Source organism: Pelodiscus sinensis, chromosome 4, assembly GCF_049634645.1.
Source record: "Pelodiscus sinensis isolate JC-2024 chromosome 4, ASM4963464v1, whole genome shotgun sequence".
Taxonomy (NCBI): Eukaryota; Metazoa; Chordata; order Testudines; family Trionychidae; genus Pelodiscus; species Pelodiscus sinensis.
The window spans coordinates 31,062,112-31,080,367 of record NC_134714.1 but is presented as its reverse complement, the minus strand read 5'-3'; the positions used below and the strand labels follow the sequence as shown (position 1 = coordinate 31,080,367).

Below are 18,256 nucleotides of genomic sequence, written 5' to 3'. Positions count from 1 at the left end.
ACTTTGCTTAAGTTGGGCCCCAGGCCATGAATATTTTCAGTACCCAGGCAACACGGGCCCATGCAATGCGAGAGGGTGCAGAACAGTCTCCTTTACAGCTGGCTGTATATGCTTGCCATGTGTTGGGATAGGGTATGACTAGTGCCCTCCCACCCCACCATAGGAGCTTGCTGGAAAAGTATAAGTGAACCTTTGATGGGAAGTTTGAGGAGGAGGAAGGCCCCCACATACCCATTTCTCTCCCTGATGAAGTATTAGTCCGGTTTCACATGAACCTTAACACACACAAGTCAGTGGGAGAACAAACAAAGACACATACGTACAAAAGCTAGCTGCAGTCTATATGGATATTCAAACTGCACATCAATGCAACAATAACAGCATCTTTAGTTTAATGAAATTTTAATTATGCATGGAATTAATTAACCATGGCTTTATTAATTCATTCATTAATCACAGCTATGGTACTGTAAGTTTAATCAGCACTTACGGCTAATTGAGTGAGTTTGAGATGATTACATCTATTTCCATTGTAAAGAGATTCCCTTGGGATGAATACATTAAATGGAATCAGAGCTATCATTTAGAAAACTTACCATGTGCAGAGCACTGGTCACAACAGTTTCATTCAATTATAGTTTTATGTATTTTTACTTTAAAAAAGCTTTAAGAACAGTCCCACACTGCATATCCAGGATAAATCCTTCACAAGTGGCAAAACAGTACAAAAAAAATACTTTCAGATACAAATGAAGGAAGAGTTTGTATGTGGAAGGGGCATGAAGAATACAGAACCATCTATTTTAAATTACAGTTCTGTCTCGATACAAACCAGGGTTATAAAACACAGCATGTGTTTAGCAATCTGGAAAATCTGCACATAAACTTTAGAGAAATGTTCATTACATTTCTGCTTCAGCTTAAACAGTCAGCTTCTGATCTAAGTAGTGAATCTGCTCCTATAATGAACACTAGAAACTGTTATACCTTTGCTGTTTTGGAAGCCCTGTCTGCCTTTTAGCATTTATTACTAGATGACAGGTTGAAGCAGCAGTAAGATAAGCAAGAGATTTTGAACACCTTAAACAAACATAACTGAACAATCCAGCCCAGTGGTCCCCAACACGGTGCCCGTGGGTGCCATGGCGCCTGCAGGGGCATTTGTATTTGCCCGCCAAGTGCTTGGGGCTGGCCTGGCCCCGGGCATGTGGCGCAGGCATGGTGCCGGAGCCGGCCCTGGGCGCATAGCGCACGGTGAGCGCCAGCCCCGGGAGCGCTACGGATTGGCCGCCCGCGCTCTGCACTTGGGGGGAGCCCCGGCACCGGGCGCGCGGCTATGGGGGGCCCCGCCCCCGGGCGCGCAAGCATCCCCGCCATCTGGCGCCCAGCGGGCGAACGGCCACACCCCCTAGCGCCTGGCAACCTCAAATGGTTGGGGACCACTGATCCAGCCTGATTCTTTAAGGCTGGAACAGAGAGAGCATCCTTCAGCCAAAGTCCCTAGGGGACAGGGAAAAGGTTTTCAGGCTGAAGTGGCAAGGGACCAATCCCTACTATTATTTCAGGATTCTGGCTTCTTCCTTCTTCTCTTCTCTATTGTGAAACCTTATATACACACCCATCAGGCAAACAGCTCTTCTGTATTCATGTGGTGTAGACATGTACTTAATCCCTTCTAGTACAGCCTCGCCTCAACTTATGAACCGGTTATGGACCAAGCAATTGGTCATAACTCGGTTTGTTCGTAAGTCAGACCCCATAGAGTTACACGTGACTGCGCTGTTTGTAAGCGCGGATCACGTTCGTAACTCGGGGTCCACCATTTATGACAGCTTCAGTCGTAAATGCGAATGGTCATAAGTCAACTGTTCGCAACTCGGGGACCGGCTGTATAAAACAAGGGTGAGTGGATGTTTGGGGTGGTGATCCCCTGCTTTCCAGAATTAGTGTGGAATCCCTTCATCTCATAGCTATACATGGTGCGCACACATTTTCTAAAAAGGGTGTCTCTGGTTGTTATGGCATTTGTTGTCAGGGCCATCCTTAGGATTTATGGGGTCCTACACAGTACTATTAAACTAGTGCCCCTGTGCCCAGTGGCGGCTGGCGTAGAGGAGACTATTTTTTAAGAGTTGTGATTTTTGTAATCTTCAGCAATGCATTAATGAAACATGTTTAAAGCAAATTTTAAACTAAAGTCATGTAGACTAACACAGTACACTCAGAAACCAACAGTATATACCTGGGGATAAATGGCTTCAATACTACTTGAATGGCTTTTTCAAAGGTCCGACATTCTGCTAATAGGTCTGGCAGGCTTTTTCACTTTTAAGTTAACTAGATCCTCTTTCCAGAGGAAACTAAGTCACATAATAGGAAGAGGTAGATGGGTTGACATTAAGACTCAGTGGTACCCCAAATTTTTGGGTGCTCTATGCAACTGCGTATTCTGTGTGCTGGTGAGGATGGTTCTGGTTTAGTGATGCTATAGACACAGAGTTGAAGATCAGTGAATAACCACCCCTTATTTTCATAACTCCCTGATTAATTATAGTTTTGTTCCTTTATAGCCTCCTAATCTAAATTGATGGGTCTGATTCTTCTTTGTCCTACACCTTGTACAGTTACTTATACTTGTATAAAGTACTACCGAATCAAACTGGTAAAGACTGATACCGTGTGCCAAAGTAACTGATTGCACAAGGTGCGGTGCCTGATCAGTCCTTCTGATAGTGATGAAGGAGGAGATTTTTTTGGAAAATATGCATCCTTCTTTTTGATGTTGCCAATTCTGCCCCTTCCCTGCAAGGTCTAGGTGATATCAGATTGTCAAGTCTAATGGAGGTGATTTTAAAAGATCTGTTAGAGCATTGTGAAAACCCTAAATCCTTTTTTTCCCCCTCCCTGGCAATATTTATCCTGCCATCACACTGGCCATTTTGCCTGTATTCATATCCATTTTGTTTTTAGGTCCCAAAACATTCTATCACATGAGCTTTCTGGCTGGAAAGCTTCTATGAAATAGCCAATTTTAAGTGAACATTAGAGAATCTTGAACTTATTGGTGCTAGAATCTTGAATCACACTTAGCTAATCATGGAACACAAATCATAGTAGATGACTTAAGCTGTGTGACCAGTCAAAATTAACAGATTCAACTATAATTAGATACCTTGAATACTGACGTCTTACAAAGAGTGCTCATGAACATTCTATAGCTAGACCAAGGCTCCAGTCTAGCAAAGACGTATGCACAATGCTACACTTAACACACTGAGCACTCCCGTTGAATTCACTGCAACTATTTACAAGGAGGAAAGATGAGTCAATGGATATTTTCTCTGAATTATTTTTGGGCCTGCAAAGATATGCATGTATCCTTAATTTTACGCACCATGAATGACCACACTGGGGTCAAAGGGACTTTTCACAAGGTGTTAACATGTGCTTGAGTCCTAGCAGAACTGGTATCCAACAACCATTCATAGCAATTTATTAGTGAGTAATCTGAAACATGACAAAAATCTCAAAATGCCTAAGGACACTTCCCAAACAGAAAGAGAAGCTGCAGCTATACAACTGTTTGCATTATTTATTAGAAATGAATATTCAGGCCTTGTGTGAAAATATAAATATAGTCAGATAAATTGTAACTGATAATGGGACAACAAATCTTAAAATAAAACAGGGCAAAGTCCAAGCCTAATGTAAGGGAGGTGGCAGCTCCACTGACTTCAATGCAGTGTGAGCACTTTACACTGTCTATGAATTGGTCTAGTTGATGTTTTCACAAACTGGGAAAATATCTAAAATGTAATGTATCCAGATATGTATGGCATCACAGTCATGCTTTTTTAGGAATAACAGAGACTCCCAGACTGGCATGAGATAATCAAAATTTCAGGAGAGAAACAACTTGCTAGAAGAACCAAAAAGTGTTTGTTACCGTGAAAGCCAATTTTCTTTATCCTCTTTGTAAAATCCCATTCTGTAAGCAGGCTGATCTTTGGGCAATCAATTCAGAGCTAACATTTTCCCCAGGAGAAACAGGATCTGCAGCTTAACATTACAGTAACTGCAGGGAGGACAGAATATCTGTGTTTCCAGAGGAAACATAAGAAAGAATTCTGAGAGCTTGCTATACACACACAGTCATCTGGGCAGCAGTGGAGGGTTTAGCATGGCTCTCCTAGACTTGTAGAAATCATGAAACCAAGGGTGCAGAGACAGGCAAAAACACACTTCTCTTCCTCCAGTAGGGCAGAGTGGCAGTGCCCGGGTTATGGAGTGAGTCCACCCCATGCTCAGCCTGCAGCAGCAGCTCCTGTCCCACGGGTTTGGGCCTAGCTCCCCACTCCAGGCATTGTGACCTGGTGCATGCGTGGCAGTACTGCTCAGATTTGGTGAAGGAGTGAGTGTGAGGTAATTTACAGTCATAGATTCATCAAAGTACAGAAAGAAATGAAAGCCTGCCAAGAGATTAGTTAATTCCACCAGGAAATATAGTTGTTAGGGGTATTTTATAAGTGGAGCATTTTCTAGAGATCATATTTTTTATTCATTTTGACTTAAAATTATTTTTATGCATTAATATTGACTTGTTTGCATCAAGGTGGATCTAAATAGAACCAAATGCATCCCTGATGCGACTCCTGTGATGTTAGTGGAATTCATATTTGTAATAAATTTGGCTCATGGATATCCAAGATACAAATAGTCTCAGGAGGGGTAGCTGTGTTAGCCTGTAACTTTAAAAACAACGAGTAGTCCTGAGGCACCTTAGAGACTAACAAAATATATATAGTATCATGCACTTTTGTGGGCAAAACCCACTTCAGAAACTGATACATCCTAGGAATAGGTGCAATTTCCCATCCACTCTGAGTAATGTGTGTATCACTACATAAAAACGTATAATTATTATTAGTAGTGCAAAAGAGGCAGAAGTGATCAATAAATATTTCTATTCTGTATGTATGGAAAAAAAGAAGATGCACTCAAATCATATAACACACTTTCCATTCCACCAGTACCTCTGAGGATGTAAAACTTTTTACGAGTAGATCCAGATAACTTGAACTCAAGTATTTTTAAAAAGAGCTGTCTGAGGCACTTGCTGGACCATTAATGTTGATATTTAATAAATCTTGTGGAACTTCCCTGATGTTCCAAGACTAGAAGAAAGCTATGGCTGTGCCAATATTTAAAAAGAGTAAGCAGCAAGATGACTTGGCAATTATAGAACTGTCTGACATTGATGCCAGGCAAGATAATGAAGCAGCTGATATAGGACTCCATTAATAAGAAATTAAAGGAGGGCAATATAATTAATGCCAATCAAAATGGATTATGGAAAGTACCTCCCGTATCAATCTAACTTGATCGTTTTGTGGTGAGATTACAAGTTTGGTTGATAAAGGTCAGCGTTTATGTAACTTGACTTGGTACCTCTAGTATCTTTGACTAGACTGATACAAAATTAGCATGCCTTAAAAGCTGTCTAATGGAAAGGTCTCAAAATGTAATTGTATATGAGGAATTAGTCAGGGTTTCTGGGTCAATCCTGCAGGGACTGGCTCTTGGACCTACCTTGATTAACACTTTTACCTGGAAGAAAACATCAAATCATCACTGATAAAACTTGCAAATGACACAAAAATTGGGGTGGCAAATAAGAAAGAGGATGGCTCACTGATATAGATAATCTTGGACTGCTTGCTAAATTGGCTTAATGTATTTTAATATGGCTAAATATAAATGTATACAAAGAGTGCAGGCCACACTTCTAGGATGGGGGAGTCTCTCCTAGGAAGCAGTGACCCTGAAGTAGATTTGGGGCTCATAATGACAGTGAAATGCTGTAGCCAAAAGTACAATGTGATCCTGGGATGCCTGAACAGGGGAAATCATGAGTAGAAAGAGTTTTTATTTTACCTCAACAGTTGGCACTGGGATGACTGCTTCTGGAATACCCTCTCTAGTTCTGGAGTCCACAAGTCTGGAGTCCATATTGGCTGGATAACCGTAGTCAGAGAGTTGTTGTTAACGGTGCTAAATCCTGCTGGAAAGGGATAACAAGTGGAGTTCCGCAAGGGTCTGTTTTGGGACCTGTACTGTTCAATATCTTCATCAATGATATAGATATTGGGATAGAGAGTACGCTTATTAAGTTTGCAGATGATACCAAACTGGGTGGGGTTGCAACTTCTTTGGAGGATAGGGACATAATTCAAAATGACCGTAGCAAGTTAGAGAAATGGTCAGAGGTAAACAGGATGAAGTTTAATAAAGAGAAATGCAAAGTGCTCCACTTAGGAAGGAACAATCAGTTCCATACATACAAGATGGGAAGCGACTGTCTAGGAAGGAGCATGACGGAAAGGGATCTAGGGGTCATAGTAGACCACAAGTTGAATATGAGTCAACAGTGTGATGTTGTTGCAAAAAAAGCAAATATGATTCTAGGTTGTATCAACAGGTGTGTTGTAAGCAAAACGCGTGAAGTCATTCTGCCGCTCTACTCTGCACTAGTTAGGCCTCAGCTGGAGTACTGTGTCCAGTTCTGGGTGCCACATTTCAAGAAAGATGTGGAGAAATTGGAAAGGGTACAGAGAAGAGCGACAAGAATGATTAAAGGTCTAGAGAACATGACCTATGAAGCCAGGCTTCATGAACTGGGCTTGTTTAGTTTGGAAAAACGAAGATTAAGGGGGGACATGATAGCGGTTTTCAAATATCTAAAAGGGTGTCACAAGGAGGAAGGAGAAAATGTGTTCCTCTTGGTTTCTGAGGACAGGACAAGGAGTAATGGGCTTAAAGTGCAGCAAGGGAGGTTTAGATTGGACATTAGGAAAAAATTCCTAACTGTCAGGGTGGTCAAATATTGGAATAAATTGCCAAGGGAGGTGGTGGAATCTCCCTCTCTGGAGATATTTAAGAATAGGTTAGATAGACATCTGTCAGGGATGGTGTAGACGGAGCTTGGTCCTGCCTTGAGGGCGGGGGGCTGGACCCAATGACCTCTCGAGGTCCCTTCCAGTCCTATAATTCTATGTTAAGTCAGGAAGGATGTTGATAGATCGGGGTGGGTTGAGAAAAGGACCATAAGAATGATTAAGGGTTTAGAGAAAATGTCTTATTAGTGACTGAGTTAACTGAAACTATCTATTTAGCGTACAGGGAAGATAAGACTGATCAAATCAAAGTACCTACATGAGAAACAATTGTTTGATAGTGAGCAAGTTCTTCCATCTATCAGAGAAAGGTATAACACATTCCAATGCTAGAAGCTGTAACTAAACAAATTCAGAAGTTTAAATGTGAAGGTGACTATCCATTTGAACAGTTTACCATGGATTATGGTGGATTCTCTAACACTGGCCATTTCAAAATCAGGATTGGATGTTTTCTGAAAAATCTGCTGTAGGAAGTATCTGGAGAAGTTCATTTGTTTGTGTTATACAAACTAGTTGGGATCCTCAAACACTGCTCAGTCATCTTCTTTACCTTGCACTCTTTTACTGTACATCTAGACTTACTCTCACTTTCAAAAGATATGCAAATTCAGTGGTAATTTGCATATCTTTTTCCGATTGCTTTTTTGAAAAAAAAAATTTCAAAAAAGTAAGCATTTTAGAGTTTGTTCTTTTGGGAAAAATATCCCTTTTTTTTTTAAAAGAATCTTCTTCCTCAAAAATTCACAGGCTCTTTCAAAAAAAAAAAACCCCCTCCTTTTTTTCGAAAGAACCACATCTAAACTGCTTGCTTTTCGAAAGTTTTTTTCGAAAAAGTGATCAGAAGAAGATATGCAAATTACTAGCAAATTTGCATATCTTCTTTCAAAAGTGAAAGTCTAGACGTACCCTTAGTTAGGACCAGGGCTCGCCTAACTGCGGCAAGCCCCGCTTGCCAGCCGTGCTGTCCGGCGATCTGCACATGTGCAGATCGCCCAAACCCGGCTCTTCCGGGTTACAATCTACTCGCCTGTGGCGAGTAGATTGTATTATTTGTCGAGCCCTAGTTATGACTATTTCTAAATGCGGCCGAGTAGATTGTATTATTTGTCGAGCGCTAGTTATGACTATTTCTAAATGTGTATCTGCACACACCATATCATATCTAATATTTAGCCATTATAAATTCTCCCTCAATTCATGCAGAAATGTGTAGACACACAGAGAGAAATAAGGGGAAGACTCTCTGTTGTAATTTTTCATCTCTATTGAAGTCAAGGGAGCTATGATAATTTATACTGGCAAAGGATTTATACTAGTGAAGGATCTGCAATAAACAGACATTCACCTTTCGTAAAAATTTCTGAACTATAGCAAGAATGAATCATCTGACAGAATTAAACAACATATGAACAAAAATCATTTCTTTTCTATCTTGCTGAGATGTGAATTTTCCAGCAGGATTTTAATACTGATAGAGACTACAACAGGAAATCCTAGAGACAGACTTCAGGTTCAAAGTGTGTTTCAGTGGAGGTCAGTTAATGAAAATAACATTCCATTTTCTGTATATAAAATATACCCCTAAGAAGATCCCCACGATAAATGTGCTTGATATAAGCAGTTAGAGGATCCAGTCAGTTCCCCACTAGGTCACCCACAGATTTTTAATTGCAGCGTCTAGAGGCCCCAACTGAGATTATGCTAGGTACTACAAACACATAGCAAGAGACAATCTCTGCCCAGAAGAATTTACAGTTTAAAAAGACAAGACAGTCAAAGGATAGAAGGGGAAAGAGATGCAAAATGACTTACCCAAGGTCACATACCAGGTGAGTGGTAGAGCCAGAAACAGACCTCAGATCTCCTGAATTTCTAGTCCAGTGCCATATTCACTATGTGTGCTGCCAGCTCTAGATACTTTTGATTAGAACTATTGTTTATTAAAAGCTTCCTAAATAGAGATATGTCATAGTTCTATATACTCCCACCTAGCACAATGGGGTGAGGGACTAGAAGACTAATTGTACCACTAAGATCAGAATTATGTTCCAGCTCAGGTTATAAAAAGTTTGGGTTGTAGGGGGTGGCAGAGTAGGGCTTCTCTCCAGCATAACAAGCACTCATAGCTATGCCCACACTTGCTTTAGGCCCAATTTACTGTTCAAACTGAAGCAAATAAGAAGTTCCTCCTGATGGTCTAAGGTTTCTCAGCCTCTTTTTCCAGGAATACTGAGTACCTGACTTCTTGCTCCAGAGTCTACCAAAAACATTAGTATCACTCCCCTACAGTTCCCCATTCCAGGAACAGCCTATCCCCCTCAGCTATCTGCCTTCTGACAGGCCTGGATAGCCCCAGATGTAGCTCAAGTCCATTTAATTAGCTCAAGTGGCCACACCGGCTCTGCTGAGGCAGCCTAGTTATTTGTGCCACAGGGTTATGCAAGTGTTTGAGGAGCTGGAAAGTTTGCATTTTTAATTATCTGGGTCAATAAGATGTAGAAACAAGTGTAGTCCTTATTTGTGAGAACTGCTGCAATGTGTGCTTGTGTACTGGAAATGAATCCTTTGAATAGAAAATGTAGGGGGAGAGGAGATTAGATGCTGTAACCGTCTAGTAATTTGTTATTTTGAGGTTGGTACATAGTTTGGCCAGGGTGATACTGAGTGATGGACAACTTCATGGCAATGGGGAAGTGGCTGATTTTTCATTGCTTCTAGACACTTTCACATTTTTTAAGGCGCAAACTGTGTGGAAAGTGTTTTATGGGCATTCCTGGGCTCTGCTGAATCATGCTTTCAACCCTGAGTCTCTTTTGACAAATGTTTAGTTATGGAATTCCTCTGGTGTTTTCATGTGCTTTAATGAGTGCCAAAGGCTTGATTAAGTTGGCAGAGGTTGGCCCAGAAAGAAAGACCTGCTCCAAGAGATTATATAAGGACCAGCAAAGTGGGGTTCCTGTCTAGGAGACAGGACAGAGAGGGCTGGGCAGAGCAGGATTTCTTGGTGTGCTAAGGGATTAGAGGAAGGAAAACGAGAAGAGAGGATTTTAGCTACATACAAAACTAAACATTAAAGTTTCATAACAGACAGCATTAAGAATTTAAATAAAGTCTTTCATGCAAGACGTTTTATTTCCTGGTGGTGCTCCCAGATCCCTTGTTTCTCACTTTTTATCTTCTACTGATGCCTATCAGTGCTCCTCTATCCTGCCCTCCCAACCAGCTCCATATACCTCCTATCACCTGACCTCCCCTTTCCTCCAAGACTGAGGAGTATGACACCTGCACCTGTTTTGAACTTCAGTCCCTATTGATACTTCTCTCTGTGTTCCTTCCCTGGCTCCTCCAGGGCAGCTGTTTGACCATGTTCTCTCTGACCCCTCAGTCTTTATTTCTAGCTCAGCACAGCCTGGAATCGGCAGCAGGTCAGCTTATACTCTGTAGACACATTAAAAGAGCTCTGTGTCAGCATATTCCACCCAGCAGCTAAGGTAGCAGGAAAAGATAAAATGATAAACAAAATACTACTGCTACTTTAAGGCACACTCAGCTCTGTTTGGACTTGGGCTTTCTTCAGGCAGATTAAAAATAAAGAACTTGGTAAACAAAGGGTACTGCTGCTGGGAAAAATACAAACCTGGCCTGAATGTGCAAAGCTAATTATAAGGAAGATACAGGTCGAACTTCCCTTGTCCGGCACCCTGAGGACCTGTGTGATCCCAAATACAGAATTTGCCAGACAAGGGGAGGTCAAGGCTCTACCCAGTTGTAGGCCCTGCTCCTGGCTGGGGCTGCACTCAGTGCCATCTGCTCCATTTCCTCTGGCCCTCCCTGTCAGCCCTGGCTGGGGCTGCATCCCCCTAGATAGGGGCCATTTCCTCTGGTCCCCTGCTGACTCCAGTCCCTGGTCAGGGCTGTGCTCCTGGCTGCTGGCCTGCTACTTTCAGCCCCGATGGGGGCTGTGCTTCTCACTATGCCAGCTTCAGCTGGGGCTGTGTCCTTCCCCCCTCCTGCCCCACTCCGCCACACCAGCTCTGGTGCACCATGGATGTTGCTGGACCAGAGAGTCTCAGATTTTAGAGGTTCAACCTGTAGTCGGTTTCTCTGTTCCCTCATGCAATCCGTGCCTGAGAGCTTCCTAAGCCTGTAGTCCTCTTCTTTACATCCCTACTCTAATGAAGCTCTGTTAGTATGATCCTTCCCAGTCTACCATAATGTGAGAGTAAAAACACCTCTTCTACATTGTACATCATCATAAATCCCCTATTAGACCTCTCTGAGAAACACTCAGCCAATTATCTTAAGGAAGGCCTGCAAAATTTAGTCTTTGTTGGCCATGTCAATTGGTAGGTAAGGTGAGTCAACAGGGAGGAAAGCCTGGAAACATTACAGACAGCCAACAAGAGAGAAACTTACAAAAACCACATCAGGGTGGAATCCTGGCCTACTGAAGTCAATGGCAAAACTCCCCTTGATTTCAACAGGGCCAGGATTTTAACCCATAACTTAAAAAATTCTGTTTCTAAATGTTTGCCTCAAAACTTTTCAGAAAAATTGTATTCTGAGAAGAGTTTGGGCCTATGTAATTTCAGGGGGATTATTTTCTTGTGAAGGAAACTGAGTTTGGCAAATTAGTGCTGGCCGTAACTACAGAACTAGCACTGGCACTTCATAATATTTGCTAATTATGCATAATCATTAAACTAAGCAAAGCAGTTGAACATTCAGTACCTGATTATCAGTGATGCGGAAGCCCCTTTTATTGTTTTGGCAGCATAAACTTATGCTCATACCGCATTGGTGCTGTAAAGAGTAGGGCCTTGGTGAAAATAAGGATCAAGCCCTAATTATTTTAAAATACATGATCCAGTGATAGGTCCCTTTAAACTCAATTATGCAGAAATATGTAATACAGCAAGGAACCCATACAGGTGACATTTGGTAAAAATAAGGAGGGCTTGTAGACCTAGAAAGTATAGTACAACATGTATTTTAGAAGGAACTTAAAATGACTCAACTAAAAAGTCAAATAAAAAAAGGACAAATGGAACTAAGACAAATGTAAGGACAACTGAGACAGACTGTATGACTGACAATTCCAGAAACAGCTAAACAGCTGGCAATGGTAGTTAGCACATCTCTGATACCACTTTTCAACAGATGAATTTTTTGTTTGTTTACCTTCCTGTTAAAATGAAAAAAAAAAAAGCAAAATAGCAAAAGCCAGCTTTTTCCTCAGTTTGTTTGGTGCCTTTGCTAAGCAGTGTTACAGTTACAGAGGTGGGGAGGTTCACAGTCTTTGGAGCATAAAATCAAACTCTAGAAAAGTTTTTAAAATCAACAACAAAAAAAGGTTCTTAAAACATATAATCACATATAAAATCATACGGGATCTGCTGACAATACATGTTCATATGTCTGCATCCTGAAAAAGACTGTACACGAAGAGGCTTCTCTCATCAGATGGCATAGGCCTTTATGTCTATGGTAACACTGGTTAGATTTTGAGCTGCTATGTATATGGACTTCTGAAGAAAAAGGTCTGCAGAAAAAGGCAGAATGTCTTTTTGTTGTTGCTTTTAATGTTTAAAGGGCACGGAGTGAAGGTTTAGAATGGGTACTGTGATACATATATCCTCAGCCGGATGACGGAGCTCCCTCTGAAGTTAACGACAGTATTGACTGTGATCATTTCCAAGTCCAACTGAATGGTACGTGGCCCTTTCACGGGACGGGTCATCACTAGAGTAGCACTGATTGGTCCTGTTTGCTGTATGCAAAAGAGAGAGAGAGAGGCAGGTGAGATTTTGCAATATGATGCATGACGTTTATTATTTTACAGTATCCCACTCAATGTTTGAGTCTTTAACATTTCAAAATGATGATTCCTGAATCTTTCCATCCATTTTGCTGAGCTGGTCAAGCGTCATTATTTCTCTTTGATGCATGGAAAGATTTGGGCACAGAGTAATTAAGTGACTTGAACAAAAGTCAGGCAGAAAGTCAATGGTGTAACTGGGAATTAAATCCAGGTTTTCTGACCCCTAGTTTAGTGCCCTATACATTGTACCTCATTGACTTGGTGACTACATGCGTGGGCCAACTCCAGAGGAAACCTACAGGCTAGTGATTCAATAGGTGTCACTATTTTCTACAAAGGTATATACACAGCAATGGAGATGTGTGATCATAGTGCAGGCAGGTGCACGTCTAACAACTTTCATTTAGCTAGTATGAGTAACAAGGAAGATGTGGCAACCTGGGCTGCTTTGGGGCGAGTACAAGCTCACAGACTTGTCCACAGGGGTCCCCAAATACAATTTGGGATGTAACCTGTGTTGAAATCTGTGCTGCCTTATTCCCTCTTCCTTGTTACCCATGTTAGCTTTTCTCACTGCTCATTTGCTGTGTAGCCACTGACACAATGCTCTAGCATAGGGCTAGAGGACTCAGTCCAAATTCAGCAACCACAGCAGCACAGATGTATAAAACAGAGGTAATTAAAGATCCACATTAATCACTGTAAAATTCTTAAACAGACCATTGCATTCTGCCTCCCTAAATTCTCCTGCGGTCTGCTTCCAATTGGTGCTTTGCATTTCCTGTTCTGAACTGTTGTGTATTTACATGCACTGTTGAAAGCTACTGCACTTCACCAAAGCTGGGAATGCATTTCAATTAGGGCTGTTAAACTATTAAACAATTTAATTGCGATTAATTGTGAGTTTAATCATGTGCTCTTCCCCTTTGAAATGCTGTGGTGGCATTTCAACAGAGCAGCACTGCATGGAGCCTGAGATCAGCAACAGTCCCCAGCTCACCCCGGTTTCCATGCAGTGCTGCCCCTTTGAAGCGCCAGGGCAGCATTTCCAGGGGACAGTGCAAGGCAGAGTCTGGGGTCAGCTGGAGTCGCCAGCTGACCCCAGGCTCCATGCAGCACTGCCCCTTTGAAGTGCCGTGGTGGTGCATCAAAGGGGCAGTGCAACACGGAGCCCAGGATCAGCTGGAGTGCCCAGCTGACTGCGGGCTCCACAGCTGCCCCTGTAAAACACTGCCTCTGTGTGTTTCAAAGGGACAGTGGAGCCCAGGGTCAGCTGGGGTGTCCCCAGCTGATCCCAGGCTCCACATTGTGCTGACCCTTTGAAATGCTGCAGTGGCACTTCAAAGGGGCAGCACAGCATTAACACCTGCAAATTAACGCGTTAAAAATTTAACGTGTTAATGCTGGACTGCATTAATTGCAGGCGTTAACACATTTTCAATTGACAGCCCTAATTTCAATAGAATAGGAAGTGTCACTGTGTAAATGTATCGGTCTGTAAAGCATATGGTGACCCTTGCAGTTGTTGTACATAGGAAAGTTGTTGTACATACAAATCCATCATTATTATCTGGAGGAAAAAGCAGGAACATGGATGCAGGAGGTGCTGACATATTGGACCAAGTAGCCTTTTCCTGTTTCTATTCATTCTTTTGCTTCATGCAGTTTATTTTGCTTTCATGCAGAGAAAATGTATCCATTTAAAGACACACTAGGGTGTGGTTTTAAGTACAGGCTGGCCCTTCTAGTCCAGAACCCTCGGGACCTGACTGGTCCTAGACAAGGGAGTTTGCTGGTCTAAAGGAGACTGGGGGAGAGGGGGAGTCATGCCAGAATCTTCATCGGGCTCCTCTTCCTGCCCTCCTGGGGCCCCGAGCTGTGGCAGCCCTGCTAGCTTTGGAGCCCCATTGGCTGTGGGCTCTGGTGCCCTGCAAGCTCTAAAGGTCCTGGCAGCTCTGTTGGCTCCACCCAGTGTCCCTGCCCTGCCAGCTGTGGGCTGTGGTGCCCCGTGGGCTCTGCTTGCCCCACTGACCCTGTCAGCAGGCTCTGCTCCCAGCCACTAGATATCTCTGTGTTGGGGCTCTCTAGTCTAGCATCATCATGGTCCTCCCAAACCAGGGAGCCCTGGCCCACAGTTCACCCTATTACAAAATTTAGACTGTATTTAAAAAGTGTATATTACAAAAAATGTGTGTGTCTAGAAATCTGCTCATGAATATTTTCCTGTTTCAGCAGGAAAAGGGTTGGCTTTTCATTTATGTGAGCATGTGTTGCAAAATTGGACCCTTTGGAGAGACTCCTTTAAATGTATTAAACACAAAGATTAAGGCAATCCTGGGATTGTGGGTCAGATTTTCAGTGCTCATAGTAACACACCCCTCAAGCTTTTCTGAAAGGCTAACTGTCTTTTAGGTACCTAAATAGGTGCTGAATGCTTCATAATCCAGCCAGAACGGATTAGCATCCAGAACCAGCATCCATGGCTAAACTGAGCAGCAACATACCATCTAACAGAACATCACACAAACCACGTGGGACAGACAAAAGTGTTAGCCAGAGCACTTGGGTTGGGAAAAAGTACCACGAACATTTGAGCTGACAGTGGGATATCCCACCAGAGATGGGCAGCATGGGCTTAAGTTTAATCACCCCCTTGACTGATGGCACCTCTAACAATACAGCAGTATTTGCCCACCCCATCCTCATCCTCCACAACTGCAATCTCTTGGTTTTTTATTCTGATTAAAACAAAGGAACAGGCACCACCTGCTGGCTATAACCGAGACATTCTGGGGATGTTCTGTTTCCAGTTGAAGCAAAAGTGCAGCTTTGGGGTATTTTCTGAGATATATGAAAGACAGGAATCACGTTTGAATAATGGAATTTATCCCTGAACTCCAGACAATTGACTGATCTGCTCAGATAGGTGAAAAAAAAAAACCCTGGGACAATACAACTTTGCAACAGCAAAATCCTGCTAACAGGATGGAAATGATTACTTCTGGAACAGCTTGGAACCTTGTGACAGAGCAGATGCCATTTTAAAGCTGACACGCCCATGAAGAATGTGAACTGGGAAATGCCAGAATCTATTCTATTATTATTTCCTATGATGTGCTGCATATGTCAATGAATGGCACTGGTGTAATTCTGCCCAAGCTTTCCAAAACTACCGCCATAAATGATGATCCGTGTTCAGAGAATGTTAGATGTCCAATACCTATCCCCTGGAAATGGGGGAGGAGGAGGTTTGTTGAAAATTGGGAGTTTTTCTTGAAAATCCAAACCCCCTGCAAATTGAAAATTTTTCACTTCTTAGCTGAAAACGTTTGTGTTTTGGAGTTTGGGATTTTTAGCTTTCTGACGAAAAATCAAGAGGTCTTAAAAAAAGCAGAGATTTTCTTTTAATAGTTTTTAAAACCCCTAACAATTTTAAAACACCCTTCCTCCTCAGCTATTTCAAGGCATGAGGTCACAGATCTCACTGAGCCGTATTGCCATGTATGAAATAGCACAAGTGGGGCATATTGGACCTCTCTGGTGAATTCCCTACTCTGCCATTGTAGAGTATCTTTCCCTAGGGTACAGCACCTTCCTGCAGAACCAGCATCCATGGCCTTTTTGGTTTGAACATCCCACTGTGATTAGAGACCAGTACCTTACACTGCCTGGCTAGGGATGTAGTAAGACAGATACACATCTGCCCCTTGAGAGATCTTGCTCTGAAATTGTAAATAGTATACATTAAAATCATAGTACAGCTGTCAGAGAAGGATGTGGCAAACCATAAGATACTCATAGGACTCAGTACAGATTTACTCACCCGCATGTAGAATTCTCTGCCCTCGTTCCCTGATTTGATTTGGAAGATGTAATAGGCACCAGGGTAGCGAGTTGTTGCTTGCATTTGGAAGATGTCAGACGGCACAGACCGTCCTGATGCCACATCCATGTCTCTGTACAGGATGGTGAATGGTTGGTCTCTGCAACCGGGGTTTTCAGTTGGACACATGCAGCGACTAATGCAGACAGAATTATCATCAATATTGAGCAAATTCTGCAACACCTAATTCATTACATGTTGCTATCACAGCAAAAAATAATAGAGTACAAAACTTAACTGGCTTAAAGAACCAATGGAGTTTAATTTAATTTGCTTGCATTCAGGGCTCTCCATTGCTTCACCCCCACCCTGCCTCTACCTCTACCTTCACCTTCCTCCTGCTTTCTGGCTTCTGTCAAAGCTCCTCTTCATATTGTAACTTTTGTCTCCTTTGATCACACAAGAATTTGAACTTTTTTTCTGGCAGCTGTTCAGCTATGGCCTCCTGTTGCACCTTTGTCCTGGTAGGAATTTAGCCTATATGCTCTTCAGAGTAGGGACCTGTTAATTATTGGCAGCTCACTTAGGGTGCAGCACCATGAACATCAATGGTGCTACATAAATAAACAAAACTTTAAAAAAAAACCAGACTGTGTATCCAACATTTTCTGGGCACAGGCCATGGTTTAAGTACAACCAGAGAATCAATCTAAAGACTGGCAGAACCACAATGTCCAATTCTTTCAAAGCCTGCATCTGGAATTTTGGTTCAGGCATGTCTCTAATTAGATCAGACAGTCCACAATGATGATCTAAGCAGCCCCCCCTTTACTACACACCCCAAACATAATCCATAAACACTCCACCCAGGGTCCAAACTTGAGCAAACACTTTACCAAAGAGATGTCTTGCATTGATGGTCAATAGAGATAAATTTTGTTAGCAATGCAATGTTCTAATGGTCCCTGCTGGCCATAAACTCTGTGGATATTAAAAGACTTAGCAATTTGCTTTCCTGTGATTACTCTGGTCCCATTGTTCAGACTGATGACATTACCCTAACAGCTTCCTATAATCTTTCATCTTCCCTCTATTTAATTAACGCCAGTTTTCTTGACAGTGTTTCTAAAGTAAAATCTGAATCTGCATATTGATATCAGAGCAGTTTAAAATATGGATCATAAACCAGGAATTTTGATCTTGGGGAAAAACTCCCAAAAGCAGCTCTCAGGAATGCAGGTAGAGAAGAAGAAACTTGTACAAGATGAATTTGCTTAAAGTGCTCAGACTTTTGGTTCATGCGTGTTGCTCAGGTTCAGTGACTGCAGCATGTCACCTTGAGCCACACAGTCACTGTAACTGGTGATAAAAGACTAACTGGAAACCCTTTGGATGTTAACAGTCTTGTTGCACATGTCTTTTATTATCTTCAGCATCAGCTACTGACACACAATCTGGAGTTTTCAGCTTTATGATGAGTAACTTCCCATGGGGCAGCAGCCACCATACAGTGATTGAAATGAATCCCAAATGACTAAGATTACACTGGGGAGAATTACAGGCATCATTTGACTCCCATGTATGTGCAAAAAAGCAAGACCCATCTGATTTTGCTGCATTTTTAGCAGGGGGTTATATCTTGAACACTTTGCTCAA

General features: G+C 42.2%; 1 protein-coding gene across 2 annotated transcripts in view; it reads right to left on the bottom strand.

Moving 5' to 3' along the window:
• Positions 1–3,578: 3,578 nt before the first annotated feature.
• Positions 3,579–18,256, bottom strand: part of FBLN5 (fibulin 5) — a 70,721-nt gene continuing 56,043 nt past the window's right edge. For both annotated transcript variants that reach the window (XM_006133652.4, XM_006133653.4), the window contains exons 10-11: positions 16,601–16,796; positions 3,579–12,726 (exon numbers count right to left, since the gene is read on the bottom strand). In XM_006133652.4, coding sequence (XP_006133714.1) covers positions 12,565–12,726; positions 16,601–16,796 — 358 coding nt within the window. In that variant the 3' untranslated portion in view covers positions 3,579–12,564. The remainder of the gene's footprint in view (positions 12,727–16,600; positions 16,797–18,256) is intronic.